This window comes from Oryctolagus cuniculus, chromosome 14 (genome assembly GCF_051225735.1).
Source record: "Oryctolagus cuniculus isolate XC-2025 breed Fujian yellow rabbit chromosome 14, ASM5122573v1, whole genome shotgun sequence".
NCBI classification, from domain to species: Eukaryota; Metazoa; Chordata; class Mammalia; order Lagomorpha; family Leporidae; genus Oryctolagus; species Oryctolagus cuniculus.
This window is the reverse complement of record NC_142880.1, coordinates 73,523,580-73,540,412: the sequence shown is the minus strand read 5'-3', so window position 1 is coordinate 73,540,412 and position 16,833 is coordinate 73,523,580. Positions and strand designations below refer to the sequence as shown.

The following is a 16,833-nucleotide window of genomic DNA, read 5'->3' as shown; positions in this document are numbered from 1 at the left end:
TAGACATTAAGCTATAAAAATTAACTATTACAAAGTCTCATTCCATGCTTCAAGTAAAAAGGCAACATGATATTGCTGTTGTTGGGGGTAAGTACGTTAAGAATATTGGTCTATTTTATGTGCGGTTGTATATGCTCAGGGGTGATTAAGAGGGCTCTTTACAATTGTTTGACCACCTAAAAGAAATTAAAAGTGCAATAAACATATAAGGCATATACCCACATTTAATGATCTAAAATGCATTCTACTGGATTAAGTAGTGTCCCCCAAAAGAAATGCCCAGGTTCTAATTCCCAGAATCTGTGAATGGAACCTTATTGGGAAACAGGTTCTTTGCAGATGTAATTAAATTGAAGGATCTTCAATGAAATCAATCCAATAATTTAGTGTGCAGAAACACAGGGAGACATAAAATGAGAGCTACAGAAACAAAAGAGACTATGAGAAGACAGAGGTGAAAGTTGGAGCTAGGCTGCCGCAAGTGAGACGAAACCAAGGATTGCCAGCAACTACCAGAAACCAGGAAAGAGGCATGCAACAGGATGTCCCTTAGAGCTACCAGAGGGGACCAACACCACTGACACTTTGACTTTGGACTTCTGGCCTCCAGAATTTGTGGTAATTTGGCTAGAGCATCCCTAGGGAACTAAAGCATCTTCAAAATGCTGGAGGAAGTTATTATTTAAGTTTTCTAAAAGACCATGTTACTTTGGTAAAACTATCACAAGTGCATGCAGAATAAAAGACTCACACATGAAGTGAGAAAGATAACGTAATGGCATGATTCCAAGGCACACGTGACTTACATCTGAAGATGACCATCCTGTTGGGTACAGCACAATATGACCATCTGATGTCAGGTTGGGGAATGAAATTGACAGCTTAAGTTCTGGCATTGGAAAATGTCCACTTTTTCGAATCTATGGGAAAAAATACAAATGTGATCTTTTCTTCCTCCTTCAGCAACATCCTTTATCTCTTACACTGACTTAAGTTCTTAACTGATGGATTAAGTTGGCTAAAATTTTGAAGCTCCAAATGAATGCAGTTTATGGTACAATTCAGAGAACTGGCATGATTAAGCTAGCAAGAAAATATGGATATTTAATGGTTGGTGGTCATATGCATCAGTTATAATCATATTGCTCTTTCACCACTCCCAAAATAAGACTGGGATTAACAACAGAATCAGAACTGAAAAGTTTTCTTTGTTATTGTGCTTTTGCCATGCCAGTCTTTCTTTCTAACATATTGGTCTTCTTGGAGTTAGAAAGGAGGGTGACCATTTACCTGGTCACATGGAACAGTTCAGCTTATTTCTAGTTGCTGTAACCAATTTTCCCATCCTTGTCCAAGGCCATGAATCATCTCTGACCCTGGTTAGATTTCACCTACCACCACAGCACAGTCAAGCCAGACCCCCACCAATCTCCTTCACAATTCTTTCCCCACTTAGTGCTATTGTGGCATTGGCTGTTGGTAATATGGTTTGATGAGAGTCAGACTTTCATCTCAGTCTCCCTCAGCCTTCTCTGTGGCCTCTTTGGAAAAAACCTTTTGTCAGATAGGAGCTCTTTTATCTACATAGACAGACACCAAGAAATCCACTGACCCACCCTACAGAGCCTTCCACAGTGAGAGCTACTCAGATCCGGAACAACTCCCTGTGGCTGATAATGATTACCTAATTCCTTAATCCTGGAATCCTGGAGATTCCTGACCAGCTGTGCTAGCCTCTTAAATGTGCTCATTGACCCTTATCTTCTTATGATAATATGCCCTATGCTTGTCTGGTGTGGCCTCCCATCTGTTTCCTGATATTGAGTCAGAAATCATGCATTCTATAATCATCTTTTTCTGATTAAAAAAAGTTCCCTGTAGAAACACTGGACAATACTGTAGATAAATAGAAAATAAACGTTTCCTACAACTCAATTACCTTGGTAACACTAGTGTATAAATTTTTTGTCTTTATTGTTTGCATAGGGGCTGGTGCTGTGGCATAGTGAGTTGAGCCTCTGCTTGTGGAGCTGGCATCCTATGTGGGCACGGTTCAAGTCCTGGCTGCTCCACTTATGATCCAGCTTCCTGTTGATGACCTGGAAAAGTAGTGGAGGATGGCCAAAGTCCTTGGGCCCCTGTATCTGCATGGGGGACCCGGAGGAGTCCTGGTTTCTGATGGACCCAGCTCCAGCCTTGCAGCCATTTGTTGAGTGAACTAGCAAGTGGAAGACCTCTTTCTCTCTGTCTCTCCCTCTCCCTCTAACTCTGCCTTTCAAATAAATAATTCTTTAAAAAAATAGACAACAACCACAATATCAATATTTATTGTTGACTGTGCCATGCTTTATGCTACTCTTATTTGAATGAATGCCTTTAGCCTTCTTAACAACGATAGGAGGGAGATTTTTATTATCTCTATTTTCATATGAGGCAACAAAGTTTGAACCAGAATGAAAACTTTTATGGTCACAGGCATGGTAAATAGCAGAATTAGGGTTTCCTACTCTGAAAATATGTCCTCCAATATTATAATAAACTGTCCAGTGAATAGATGATATTCTCTTCAATGAAAATATGAAAATTTGTCATTGCGTGTTGTTAGACTTTTAGATTGTTCTACGATATTTTTAAAAGATTTTTAAATTATTATTTATTTGAAAGTCAGAATTACAGAGAGGGTGAGACAGAGAGAGATCTTTTATCTCCTGGCTCACTACCCAGATGGCCACAGTGGCCAGGGCTGAGCCAAGAGCTTCATGTGGGTCTTCCACTTGGGGGGCGGGGGCCCAAACATTTGGGTCATCTTCCACTGCTTTTCCCAGGCCATTAGCAGGGAGCTAGAACAGAAGTGGACCAGCCGACATATGAACCAGTGCCCATATGGCATGCCAGCCTTGCATATGATGACTTTACCTGCTATGCCACAATGCTAGACCCAATATATTAATTTTCAAACTCTTTTTTAAATTTGACAGGTAGGATCATAGACAGTGAGAGAGAGAGATAGAGAGAAAGGTCTTCCTTCTGTTGGTTCACTCCCCAAATGTGTGCTACGGCCAGCGCTGATCTGAAGCCAGGAGCCAAGTGCTTCCTCCTGGTCTCCCATGTGGGTGCAGGCACCCAAGCACTTGGGCCACCCTCCACTGCCCTCCTGGGGGCCACAGCAGAGAGCTGGACTGCAAGAGGAGCAACCGGGACTAGAACTGACACCCATATGGGATGCCGGCGTCACAGGCTGAGGATTAACCAAGTGAGCCACGGCGCCAGCCCCTCAAACTCTTACAAGTAACATTATTTAGAACATCCCTTATAATTTTTAGGGCAAGTTCCTAACAGTAATGTTACTGAGGTCTCATCTAAAAAATTCTTTTTTAAAAAATTCCATTACTACATTTCTAGAACTTATCTCCGTAAAATAATCAGAGATGCACAAAGGTTTATCCTCAGGGATATGCTTAACAAGGTTATTTATAGCAACAATGTCTATGATAGGTAAGGATTATCTCTTTCAATTAGAGTATATGAAGATCAACAGTATTCAAATTATATTTTCTTTCACTCTTCCTTTTCCTTTCCTCTTTTCCCCTCCCTCCCTCTCCCCTGCTTCCTTCCTTCCTTCCTTCCTGACTTCCCTCTCTCCCTCCCTCTCTGTCTGCCTCCCTCCCTCTTTCCTTCTTGTTGTTTGCTGAATTTTCTTACTGAGGCTGAATTCCAAGACACTTGCCGGAATCTAGTATGATTACTGGCATTCATGTTATGTTCCAACAACACAAATAAAAACAATGAAACTCATCTTGAGGATAGACATTTACTTCCACTTTGGAACATAACTTCCTGTTTCATTGTTGGTATTTCTTAAAGAGAATGAGAATACCTTTATAATTATGTTGTGTTATTTCATACTTCTGAATATACTTTTAAACCTATCATCTGAATTTAATTATCTTTTTATCTTGAAAAGTAGTAACTTAAGTATGCATCTGTAAGTAGACATTATGTAAAGAGAAACTCCATGATCGTTTGCTATAATGATTGGGAAAAGTTTGTTATGAAGGATTCAAAGAAAAAATAAGTGTCATAATAGACATCATCACTTAAGAAGGCGGTAGTATCCACAACTTACAGTATGATGCATATGAATGTAGCAACGAGCAGAATGAGGCTCATATATATTTGTTGAGTAAAGGAAAATATGATCAATTTTGAACTAATGCATTTCTGAAACAGTCATAATTGCTAAAAAGGTGCCAGTAATGTAAATAAACCTTCGAGTTTATGAGAAGTATCTGCTTGGTTCCATGTGGAGTCATTTGTGATGGTTCACTTTAGACGTCAACTGTATAAAAGAGTACCTAGAAGCCAAGTAAGCACTGTGTCCATGAGGGTAGTCCAGAGGAGACTAGCATGGGAGTCTAAGTGGACGACGTGGGGAAGATCTGTCCATGAGGTGGGCCAGCGCCATCCAGTTGGCTGGGGGCCTGGAGGGAACAACCCGGAGGAAAGACAAAGGTGTCTGCGCCCTTCTTTGCTTTCAGACATCAAAACTCCAGGCTCTCGGGCTCGTGGACTCTAGGACTCACACACCAGTGGCTGCTCAGGTTCTTAGGCCTTTGGTTTCTAACGAGAGTTACACCACTGACTATCCCACCTCTGAAGGCTTTGGGCTTCCACTCAGCCATGCCACTGGCGTCCTCTGATTTCCAGCTTGCGGACGGCCTGTCTTGTGACTTCTCAACCTCCACAACTGCATGCACCCGTTTCCCTAAGAACTCCTCTCTCGTGTAACTGTATCTATATTTCTAATTAGTTCTTCCTGGAGAACTCTAACACATCATTCTAATGAACTATATCTTAATATGAAGAATTAGAGACATCTTTAAATTGATTCAAAGTATGATTAATTATTAAAATTATTTTAAAATTGTGACATTATTAAGAAAGTAAGCTGGAATATAGAGATTAAATATTAAAACAAATTTTTAAGTATCTGGTAGTACTTCAACTTATAAACCTACAAATGACACTTTTAGAATAGTAATTTAGAGGTAATTTCTTACCAAGTAGAAGACATTAATTTCATCTCCAATGTCCTCAGTGGAATTAATAACTTCAGGGACTGTCTCATTGGCCGCAATTGAAATATGGTATTCACTTGCAGAGCTTAAACGAATTAATAGGAAGAAGAAAAATAAAATATGAAAAAGTTTAACTTCTACTGGGTATCATCCTTTGCCTTTCTCCATACCTTGGAGCCCCCCAAGATACTTACAGATGGGAAAATTTTAACCCTGAAATCTATAGTCAAATCTTTTAGGAGGATGAGAATGATTATATAATTTAGTTCATTGATTATATTTGACCCAAAAATACTAAAATAGGTATAGTTTTTTAATAAAAATTTTGTTAGCAAGTCAAAGATTTCTATAAATTCACTATTATCATGTATATCTATTGAATAATAAACTAAAAATTGGTATTTTTAGTATGTTAGAATTCAAATAGCTTGAAAAAATTTTTAACTTTACATAATTTAAAATCTTAAATTGATTGCTAACTTAAGATTTTTTCATAATTTTTTAAAAGATTTATTTATTTATTTGAAAGGCAGAGTTAGGGAGAGAGAGAGACAGAGATATCTCCCATCTGCTATTTTACTCCAATGGCCACAATGACCACAGCTGGGCCAGGCCAAAGCCAGGAGCCAGGAGCTTGTCCTAGGTCTCCTACGTAGGTCCAGGGGCCCAAGGGCCTGGGCCATCTTCTGCTACTTTCCCAGGCCATGAATAGGGAGCTGGATCTGAAGTGGAGCAGCTAGAACTCAAACTGGGGCCCATATGGAATGCCAGCATTATGAGCAGTGGTTTAACCTTTGCGCCACAGTGTCAGCCTCGTAACTAAAAATTTAATGTTTTCCCTGCAACTTCTTCATATTCTTTGGGTAAAACTGGTAGACTGAAATAATATATTTTTAAACAGTACTCCAGTCAAGAGAAGGCAAATAAAAAATACTTGTAAGTAACTTTCTTTTCCAAAACTTGATTTTAATGGAAAGTTTTTAGGAGAATGCAGTGTGTCAACAAAAGTGGACACAACAAAATAGAAACCAGCACCAGAATCAAAAGGCTTGGAAACACAAGCAAGGCACACATGTAAAACTCTCTTTTTTCTGGTGTATTATCAGTAAAGCTCCAATGAAAATAAATGAATAAAATCATAAAACTTCGGATTAGACTCAACTTGCCACAGATTCTTCTATTTTTGTATATATTCCACATATTTATTTAGCCAAAGCTTAAGCAAGGGGATTTACAGAGGAAAATCTTGCTAACATGATTGGTGTTTGGATAGAAAAGAAGTTCTTGTTTATGAATGGTTTATGAAGAGTTGAAGAAATAAACAGATCTTGTCCATGAAAAATGCTGATTAGATTTTCACAGGATGCAATTCATCGTTAAAAAAATATGCTGGTGACCACTAAGAATACTTTGTCTTTTGTGTTTGGGAGTTAAGATTGGATTGTTAATACAACGCAATGTCACTAGTACTTCACATTTTGGGTTATTAGAATATTCAACTTTCTGTTTCAGTAGTTCTGGAGTGGGGGTGGAGCACTTTCTAAACAAGTTCCTTGGGGATGCCGATGATCTTGGCCAAGGACCAAAGCTGGAGACCCTCTGAGTTAACAGAAAGGTAGCCGCGAAAATGTGGTTTCCTCCTACCTGTAAAACTGTAGTCCAACTTCATATTTTACTGGGATAGAAATATTTACTTCATTATCAAAAAGGGCTTCAGGAGGTTCTTCACTGTCACTGGAAGATACACAGCACATTCAGAGACGTCATTAAACTGTTGATCATGTACAGCCATCTGTAAGCATGTTCAAGAGAAGCTTGTCTTGTCAACAAAATAAAAGCACAATCCAGTGGAATTCTTGATAATTTTAAAATCAGGATGAGGAAGAGGTCAGGGACAGATATTGTGAAAAGTTCCCAAGCTAATTCTGATACGCAGCCAGAGTTGAAACCAACACTAATCTAGCCCAATATTTCTCAAAATTCTATGATGATAATGTTAAGAATCTCTGGGCTTAATTGTGAAAATACACAGACTTCTCACCTCTCCTAGAAATGGTGGATTTAGTAGTTTCAAGTTGTGGCTCAGGAATTAAAAAAAAATACTAATCATCCTTGGCGATGCTTATTTATTTACCACAGGCAAGGAACTTGCAAGGACACAAAGGTGCGAGTGAATCTAAAATCTTCTGTTTGCTCCTCTAATGTTCTTTTCATGCCAAGTACTCGATACTAATATTATTTGTTCAGCATGTCTTTATTTCTTAGATTTTGGTTACCATTTTAATTATAGTTTATGTAAAGATATATATGCATATACGGATACACATATCTCACATTTCACAGCACTAACAAACATGAACAAGTGATATAATTTATGATCACTAGCTCTGGGTCCAGAGAATGAGATTGTTTTTGGACACTGGTGCTATGTGTGAATTACTTAAGCTCTTTATGCTTTGTGTATCTATAAAATGTGGGATATTAGCATTCAATGATGAATAAATGTATAATCAGCATAAACTATGTAAGATGGTCCTAGGGCATAGGAAATACTCATTATTAAGTGTAAGTCCCCCCACCAACTGACCTAGCAGCTAGGGCATTGTCTCACAGACTGGGTAGTGAGTACCTTCTAGTGGTTCTGATTATTCCCCAGTACATGAGGTGGCTTGGGATGAGCAACAGGCAGCTCAGGCATCCTGCTGCTGTGGGCTCTGGGCATTTGTGTGACTGAGCTCCTGGTACAGATGGTTCCCTTTTCTCTCATCTATTCCACACTGCAGCCAAATTCATCTTCCCAACAAGCAGCTCTTTATGAATGACTTCAGCCCTTAGAAGACTCTTCATAGCTTGTTCACTTAAGGAAGAAAACACCCTTTGCTAACATTTGGTACCTGGCATAGTACAGTAGGATGCACACTTCTTGCTTACTTCCCATTATGACTATATGTATTCTCTATATTTTAGCTGAAATGGATTAATCAATATTCTTCAAAAGTACACCAACTGGTCTTTCTTTGAGTTTTTCCTTAAGCTATGAATTTCACCTGAAGTGGCCCAGCTAATTCAATTCAGCAATCTCTCTGTGAAATACTATCTATCCTTTAAGGTCTTTCTCAATTATAACTTCCTTGATAAAGGTTTCTTGGGTTCTGATTGCCCAGGAGATACAGTTTCATCCTCCAGTATGTCCCTGACACGATGTTTATTTTCCAATATCCTTACTTTACGGTGTCACATTAACTTCATACTAGTCTCAACCCTTTACTGTAATATTCACCCCCTCAGGTGGTTTATTTCCTATAGTGACTAATTCAATATCTTGTTTATAGTGGATGTCAATGAAGTATTTGCTGAGTTGAATTGGACTGAACATACGGAATTAATTCATCCATAATTCATCTTTGTCAAGTATTCATTTACTCTACATCTACACAGTGACTGTTATATGACATGCACTAATATAGTTACTGAGGAGTAAAGCAACAAGAGGCAGAACTTGATCTCAATGCAGATGGTCCAGAAGATAATTACACTTAGAAGAACTCTGAGCTGCTATTGCAGTTTCCTTATCACTTGTTGCTGTTTTTAGTCCGTGTGTTCTATGATACTTATTAGAAGCTTTGATTGATTTGGATAAAATTTATTAAGGGTATCACAATGGACTACCAAAGGGCATCATAAAGCTTTAAGTCCATCTACTGATTGAGTTAATTTTAATGGGTAGCCTGTAAAAGTTTTTAAAGTTGTAGAGCCTGTAAAATTTTAAGTGAATTTAAATGCAGTGTGGCAGCTGAAGTGATGGGTGATATCATGTTCTACAGATCTACTGGCTTATTCCGGTCAGGTGAATTATTTCTATCAACTAAAAATTTCTTTATTTTGCTAATTACTCTGAAGAGTGTTTTTGTGAAGCAAAGTGCTTCTTTGTCTTCTACTGCTCTCTTATAAGCTGTAAGAAGCTTCCAGTGAGTCTACAAAGAAAAAAGTACTTTAATACACAGGAGATGACATACACTCATACACATATATACACCAACCTTGTTGTACTTAAGTGAATGACCACATTTTCCATGAGATGAGATGTGTTAAACTGAAATAATATTTTAAAAGTTACCTATGAAATAAAAATATATCATTAGTAACTGGTTCAGAAAATGTTTACTTTGATTAAAACATTCAATTTACATTATAAAGTCATTTAAGAAATATTACCTTACAAAATAAAACCTCACATCTCAAAAATAGATAAAGATATGCTGCACTTTAAAATATGGATATGTAATAAGCTTCACATATTACTGTAGTCTGAAAGCTTGTGCCTTTCAAAATGCATAGGTTGAAATATAATCATCAGTGTGATGCCATCAGGAGGCAGGGCTTTACGACAGGTGATATGTCATAAGAGCAGAACCCTCATAAACAGGATTGGTGCTCTTATAAAGAAGCCCCCAAAAGTGGCTTTCCCAGTAAGCAGTGAGAACACACGTTCTAAGAACCAAGAAGTGTGCCTTCACCTTGATCTTGGAATTCCCAGTCTGCAGAACTGTGAGAAATAAATTTCTTGTGTAAATGCCACTCAGTTTATGTTATTTTTCTCTAGCAGTTCAAATGGATTGACACACACTAGTTTTGAATTTAAGTACTTTTTTCAAATTACAGTAACAAAAATCACTTATATTAATTGTAAACTATTACCATGAAGGTGCAACTTATTTTTTAAAAGAGTTGACCAGGTCATAAACAATATGATTATGAAATGGTCTCAGTTAAAACATCTTTAATATGCAAATTTCAAAAGCCAACAGCTATCTACACATATCTATTATAAAACAGAAGAAAACATATTTGGTTCCATTAATTCAATGTTGTAAAGGGACTTTTGGATCTTTAAGGAATAATAACAAAAATAAAGTAAAATGAAAGTCTCAGTAATCTAGGATAAAGTAAATTATAATGAAAAATGGAAAAAAAAACCCAGAAAATGTTTTCATTTCATTGATGCTCTGCTGCAGACAACTGACTTTTGAGCAACTGTGCCTGAACACCAGGATTTCATGATGTATGACTCTTCATAAACACCAACAGGTAGACCAACTGCTAAATTACTTTCTTAAAGAAATATGTTATCTGTAGTGTTCTAGTTGAAGTGGCCTCAGGGAGGGGATGGGTGAAGTATTATCACACTCTTCAAACTACATATATGAAATACATGAACTTTGTTCCCTTTACATAAATGTTTTTAATTAAAGAATTACATTTCCCATTCTCAAAACTAACCTTGTTTTGTGCTGAGGTATCTTAGAATTTGGGCAAGCAAAACAGATAATCCAAAATACTCAAGTAATAGAAACTATCTACAGTTTAATCTTTGTCATTAAGTGTTAAATAGGAGAAAGCTGGATATTTAGAGTCTTTTTTTAAATCAATTTTAATTTTAGGTAACTTTTACAGAAGGGATGACCAGAATTCAAGGGCCATTGACATCCATAGTTGTATCATATATCCTATGTGTGTTTTCTATTTTATTTTTCCACATATATTTTGATTGATAGTATGAAAGAGAAAGAAAGTTATAAGAATATACAGTTTCTGCAGTTTTCTTCCTGTTTGGAAAGAGTAATCACAGTTCCAGGAGAAATTTTATAGGGTGGCTTTGAAGTACAACAGACAAAGGGTCAACAGCCTGAGCCACTTGGTGGACTTCTTCCTTTATGACTTTTTTTAACCTCCCAGGCTACCCTGGGGCTTGCAGGTATTTCCATATTTAATGGATTACACTAGGGTGAGATATTAGGAGCAGAGAAGGGGGACTGAAGAAGCTATCCTGAAATGCTTTAACTACAAATCTAGATCTTGAAACCAAAGAATATTCCAGGCATAAAGCCCATGTCAAAATTACTTGCAAATTTGGTTCCCATCTCCCTACAGATAATCTAAGAGAAACTTTGATGTATGATTTTACCCTAAGCAGCAAGGAATTGCTGAAGGAAAGAATAATGGTTAAGAAATTATTAAGATTGCAATTAATGTTTCCAATGATTGTACTGTAGAACTGAGAAGAACTGAATATGTCAATATTCATTTTTTTATTTTTTTAAAGATTTATTTATTTATTTGAAAGTCAGAGTTACACACAGAGAGAAGGAGAGGCAGAGAGAAAGAGAGAGGTCTTCCACCTGCTGGTTCACTCTCCAATTGGCCACAAGGGCCAGAGGTGCGCCGATTCTAAGCCAGGAGCCAAGAGCATCGTCCAGGTCTCCCACGTGGGTGCAGGGGCCCAAGGGTTTGGGCCATCTTCTACTGCTTTCCCAGGCCACAGCAGAGAGCTGGATCAGAAGTGGAGCATCCAGGACTTGAACCAGCACCCATATGGGATGCTGGCACTGCAGGCAGTGGCTTTACCACCGCACTGGCCCCTAGTTGTTTTCATAGGGTAAAAACAGACATACAGGAGGGCTAGTGTTGTGGGTGCAGGTGTTAAACTGCTGCCTGTGACACAGGCAGCCCATATGGGAGGGCTGTTTTGCATCCCAGCTGCTCTGCTTCCTATCCAACTCCCTGCTGATGTGCTAGGGACGGCAGCAGAAGGTGGCCCAAGTGCTGGACCCCTGCTACCTGTGCAGGAGACCAGGGTGGAATTCCAGGCTCCTGGTTTACACCTGGCCCAGCTCCAGTTTTTGCGGCCATTTGGGGAGTAAAACATCAGATGGAAATTCTGTCTCTCCCTCTCTCTCTAAATCAGCCTTTCAAATAAATAAAACAAATCTTTAAATAAAACCATAACAGATATACAGGAAATGTACTGAGTTTAAAAGTAACTACTGGGGCCAGCACTGTGGCTCAGTAGGTTAATTCTCTGCCTGTGGCACTGGCATCCCATATTGGCACCGATTCTAATCCCTGCTGCTCCTCTTCTGATCCAGCTTTCTGCTATGGCCTGAGAAAGCAGTGGAGGATGGCCCAAGTGCTTGGGTCCCTGCACCTGAGTGGGAGACCTGGAAGAAGCTCCTGGCTCCTGGCTTCAGATGGGCCCAGCTCTGGCCATTACAGCCCTTTGTGTAGTGAACAGCAAATGGAAGACCTTTCTCTCTACTTCCCTTTCATTTTCTGTAACTATCTGTCAAATAAATAAATAAAAAATATAAAAAAGAATAATTACTATATAGTGATCTGCAGATAGTTTCTTGAGTCACTAGTAACCATGCCCCATGTAATAGGGAGAAAGCCCTTTTACTAAAAAGTATATTTAGCAAGGTTAAATATAAATAGCAAGTTAAATATAAATAGCAAGGTTAAAGGGAAAAGATGAATATTAAAACAGCAAGTGTATTTCTACACATGAGCATTAAACAATCTGGAAATCAATTTTAAAAAATAATTCCATTTAAAATAGTACCAAAAGGGATACTTAGATAAATCTAACAAAAGAAGTGCAAAAGTTACACTTTCAAAAATTGTTGAAAGTAACTGAAGAAGATCTAAATAAACACAAAGGCATTCCATGATCATGGATCAGAAAACTTTATATTTTTAAGCTGATAATATTCCCCAAATTGATCTACATGTTCACTAGAATGCCTATCAAACTCCCAGCTGATTTCATATAGAAAACGACAAGTTGACCATAACATCTATTGGAAATGCAAGGGACCTACAATTTTGAAAAAGAAAATGAAAACATATTTGGAGGATAGATATTTCTTGATTTCTAGACTTACTATAGTAATCAAAACAGATAGTACTGGTATAACGATAGACTTATAGTTTTATGACATAAGTTGAAAGTACAGAATTAGACCCACATGTTTATGATCAAATAATTTTCTTTCTTTTTTTCTGTCTTTCTAGTTCAGTCTGGGTTGCTGTGGACATTTAAGGGGTGAATCAATGGATTGGCAATCTCTGTCTGTCCCTGTCTCTTATAAACAAGTAATATAAATAAATGAAAAAATATAAAAAACATCTTTTTTAAAAAAGAATTTATTTTGATGCAAAAGTGTTTTGAAATACATGAAGTGTCTTCACAATGCATGTTTCCATGACATTTCTGAGCATCCTGATAAATTGGACTGAATCAAAATTAAATTTTTTTTTTTTTTTTGACAGGCAGAGCGGACAGTGAGAGAGAGAGACGGAGAGAAAGGTCTTCCTTTTGCCGTTGGTTCACCCTCCAGTGGCCGCCACGGCTGGCGCGCTGTGGCCGGCGCACCGCGCTGATCCGAAGCCAGGAGCCAGGTGCTTCTCCTGGTCTCCCATGGGGTGCAGGGCCCAAGCACCTGGGCCATCCTCCACTGCACTCCTGGGCCACAGCAGAGAGCTGGCCTGGAAGAGGGGCAACCGGGACAGAATCCAGTGCCCCAACCGGGACTATAACCCAGTGTGCCGGCGCCATAAGGTAGAGGATTAGCCTATTGAGCCGCAGCACCGGCCAAAATTAAAAATTTTGTCCTTCAAAAGGCACCACCAAGAAAGTGAAAAGATAACCTACATAACAGGAGGAAATATTTGAAAATCATATATATTCTAAGAGACTTTTATGTAAACTATATGAACTCTTATTTCTCAATAATAAGGCTATAAGCCAGTTAAAATCCTAAAGGGATTTTAATAGACATTCCTCCATCTGGCCAATAAGCACATGGAAAGATGCCTCCATCAGCAATAACCATCAGGGGAATGCAAATGAAAACCATAATGAGATCCTCCCCCACACACACTAGGATGGCCATAATAAAAGAGACAGACACAAACAAACTGTTAAGAATTACATACTACTATAGTTTTAATGATTTTGTAACTATTTTAAAATTTATATAAATGAAATTGCACATCTTTTCATTTGATTATTGCTTATAGCCCTTGCCTATTTTCCTGCTCAACTATGGTCTGTTTAGTTTTTTATTTATTGAATTCTTTATTTAGTGGAGCAATAAATCTTTGGCTAGAGTGTAAATTAAAACAAGTTACTGGGGCCAGTGCTGTGGCATGGTGGTTAGTAAAGCTGCTTTACCGCAGTGCTGGCATGCCATATGGGTACTGGTTTGTGTCCCAGCTGCCCCACCTCCAATCCAGCTCTCTGCTATGGGGTGGGAAAGTAGAGGAGGATGGCCCAAGTCCTTGGGCCTCTGCACCCGCGTGGGAGACCCTGAAGAAGCTCCTGGATCCTGGCTTCAGATTGGCACAGCTCCGGCCATTGCGGCCAATTGGGGAATGAACCATCAGGTGAAAGACCTCTCTCTCTGCCTTTCCTTCTCTCTCTGTGTAACTCTGACTTTCAAATAAATAAATAAATAAATAAATTTTTAAAAAAATCTTAAAGTTATCTCAAAAGTCATAAATAAAACATTAAGCTAACAAACAGGAGACAGACAAAAATGTAGAGAAGTGGGAGCCTCATCCATGGCTGGAGGGAATGTCAAATGATGCAGCCATTTATCTAGTAGAAATTTTGTCTTGTGCCTTGATTTTGATTTATGCAGTAATTTGTTCTTGATTTCTTCTCAGTTTGTTCTGGGTGCTATTAAAAAAATACCTTACAGTGGGTAATTTATAAACAATGAGAATTTACTGCTCACAGTTCTGGAGATTGGGAATTCCAAGATCAATACACCAGCAGATGCAGAGCCTAGGGAGGGTCTGTTGCTGATACCATATGCCTGCTCCATGTCCTCAAATGGCAAAAATGGTAAACAAGCTCTCTTGGGCCTCTTTTTATAAGGTCACCACTTCCAAATGCCCTGTCTCTTAATATTAGCCTTCCTAAATGCCTGGCCTCTTAATATTATCAGATTGAAGATTAAATTCCAGCATATGAATTTTGGGGGACACAGATATTCAGACCATAGCAATTCTAAGCTATAAAAATTGTGAACTAAACCATCTTCATCTACATCATCCTAAGTTACCATCAGAAGGATTTAAATATGTGGCTTTGCACATACTATTCTTCATGTTACATCTTATGTAAACTGCTTACCATTTCTCCTCTTCTCAGGAAAGGATATCCGACTTTACATGTGACATTACGATTGGATTCACAACTGTCTTTTTGGATCCCCTGGGAAACAAAAGTAAACAGAATTATAGCAGACAAGCAGGTGAAATACTTGAATTTGTTCCTTTTAGAATTTTCCTAGCTGTGCCTTGGTGGTTGCCTTGCCAATGTTTGTGTCTCTGTTTAGCTGCAAAAGTCACATTATTCTTGGATCACCTATTCCAGAGCCAGTGGAAATCTGAAAACATCACTTGTGGGAGTCTGGAAGACAAAGCACAGTGCACTCTCCTGGCTAAATCCTGAGTAACATAGAAGTGCTAATAGCACCTACCTCACAGCTGAATGCCGTGGCTGAACAACGTAAGCCACACATAGTGGACTGGCACAGAGAAGCCCACAGTGCATAACACTCCTTAGTGGATTTTAGCAGCATGGCTAACAGCATGGGCTCCAGCCCATGTCCACTAGGATTTATCCAGACTCTGTCATTGGTGGCTTATCCTTGTCAAGACTTCTCACCTCTCTGGGCCCGATTTTCTCTCAAGTGGAGTCAGTCCAAGTTAGTCCTACTCCAATTTCATTACACTTGAAAAGGCACTGAATATGAGACCTACCAGTATTTTACCTACCAGTAAGAAGGAAAAACCATGCTGCCAGTTAAACAAGCTATCACTTGCAAAATGCAATTATAGGATTGCTAAAATGTGGAAGAGTTTAGTTTTTTAATCTCTGCAGTACAGTAATGCCTTCTGACAAAAGAACTCATGAGAATTAAATAAGTGAAATCCTGAGAACAGTGGCTAGCACCTGATATGATTCACAAAGGGGTTCCTGTCATTATTACTGCTGCTATTGTTAATACAAGACCCTGTTGGTTTTATAGCTCTGCCTCTGCCCCAGTTAGTAAGTCCGCTCAAGAGGATACAGGCAAGGATTCATAATGTATTTTCATTTACAGAGATAGCTTCAGTGGTTATATATTTCAACATTAACTTGCTCATTTATATTCATGATTAATATTCACAACCAAATACAAAATATGTTATAGTAATACATGATGTATCTTTAAGCTTATCTTAGTCATCACATCTCTAAGTGATCCTAACAACTGGACAAAAATATCAGTGAAAATCTGAATTAATGGAAACTAGAAATAGAGTTTTAATGCTATAATAAATAATAAATGTATTGCCTCTTTTTCCTTTTTTAAGAAAATCATTTGAGAGAGAGAAAGAAGGAGAAACAGACAGAAAGAGAGCTCCCATCTGCTGCTTTATTCCACAATTTCCTTAGTGACTCAGAAGCCGAGAATTCAGTCCATGTCTTCCATGTGAATGGCACAGACCCAATCATTTGAGCTATTACTACTTCCTCCCATGGTCTGCATTAGCAGAAAGCTGGAGTCCAGAGTCAGAGGTTGGTATTGAACCCAGACTCTCTGATATATGATACAGACATCTTAACTGCTAGGCCAAATGTCTGCTCTAAGTGTCTGGCTTTCTAACATGAATTTTAGACATTATTAATCAGTTATAAATACATACAGAATTTAAAGTCTAGAAAACTCATTTGGAAATCAGAATTAAAACCAAGAATCAAATTTGGAAACACTAATTACCCCGGACATAGCATTTTATACAGCTACATGTCATTGACAAAGGAACAGAAAACACTTCCATTATGAGTTAATAAAACACAGTAGTTTGATACACATCTCTTGCCAAAGTTGGGATTTTCTGTAGAAGGGGGGAAGTGGCA

The 16,833-nt window shown here is 38.3% G+C and overlaps 1 protein-coding gene across 2 annotated transcripts in view; it reads right to left on the bottom strand.

Annotated features, from left to right (window-relative positions):
• Window positions 1-16,833, bottom strand: part of ITGA1 (integrin subunit alpha 1) — a 181,201-nt gene that overhangs the window by 20,313 nt on the left and 144,055 nt on the right. For both annotated transcript variants that reach the window (XR_016220176.1, XM_008262192.5), the window contains exons 20-24: window positions 15,058-15,138; window positions 9,119-9,195; window positions 6,723-6,812; window positions 5,061-5,163; window positions 807-920 (exon numbers count right to left, since the gene is read on the bottom strand). Coding sequence is in view for 1 of the 2 variants with exons in the window: in XM_008262192.5 (XP_008260414.3) it covers window positions 807-920; window positions 5,061-5,163; window positions 6,723-6,812; window positions 9,119-9,195; window positions 15,058-15,138 (465 nt within the window). In the remaining variant the exon portion in view is untranslated. The remainder of the gene's footprint in view (window positions 1-806; window positions 921-5,060; window positions 5,164-6,722; window positions 6,813-9,118; window positions 9,196-15,057; window positions 15,139-16,833) is intronic.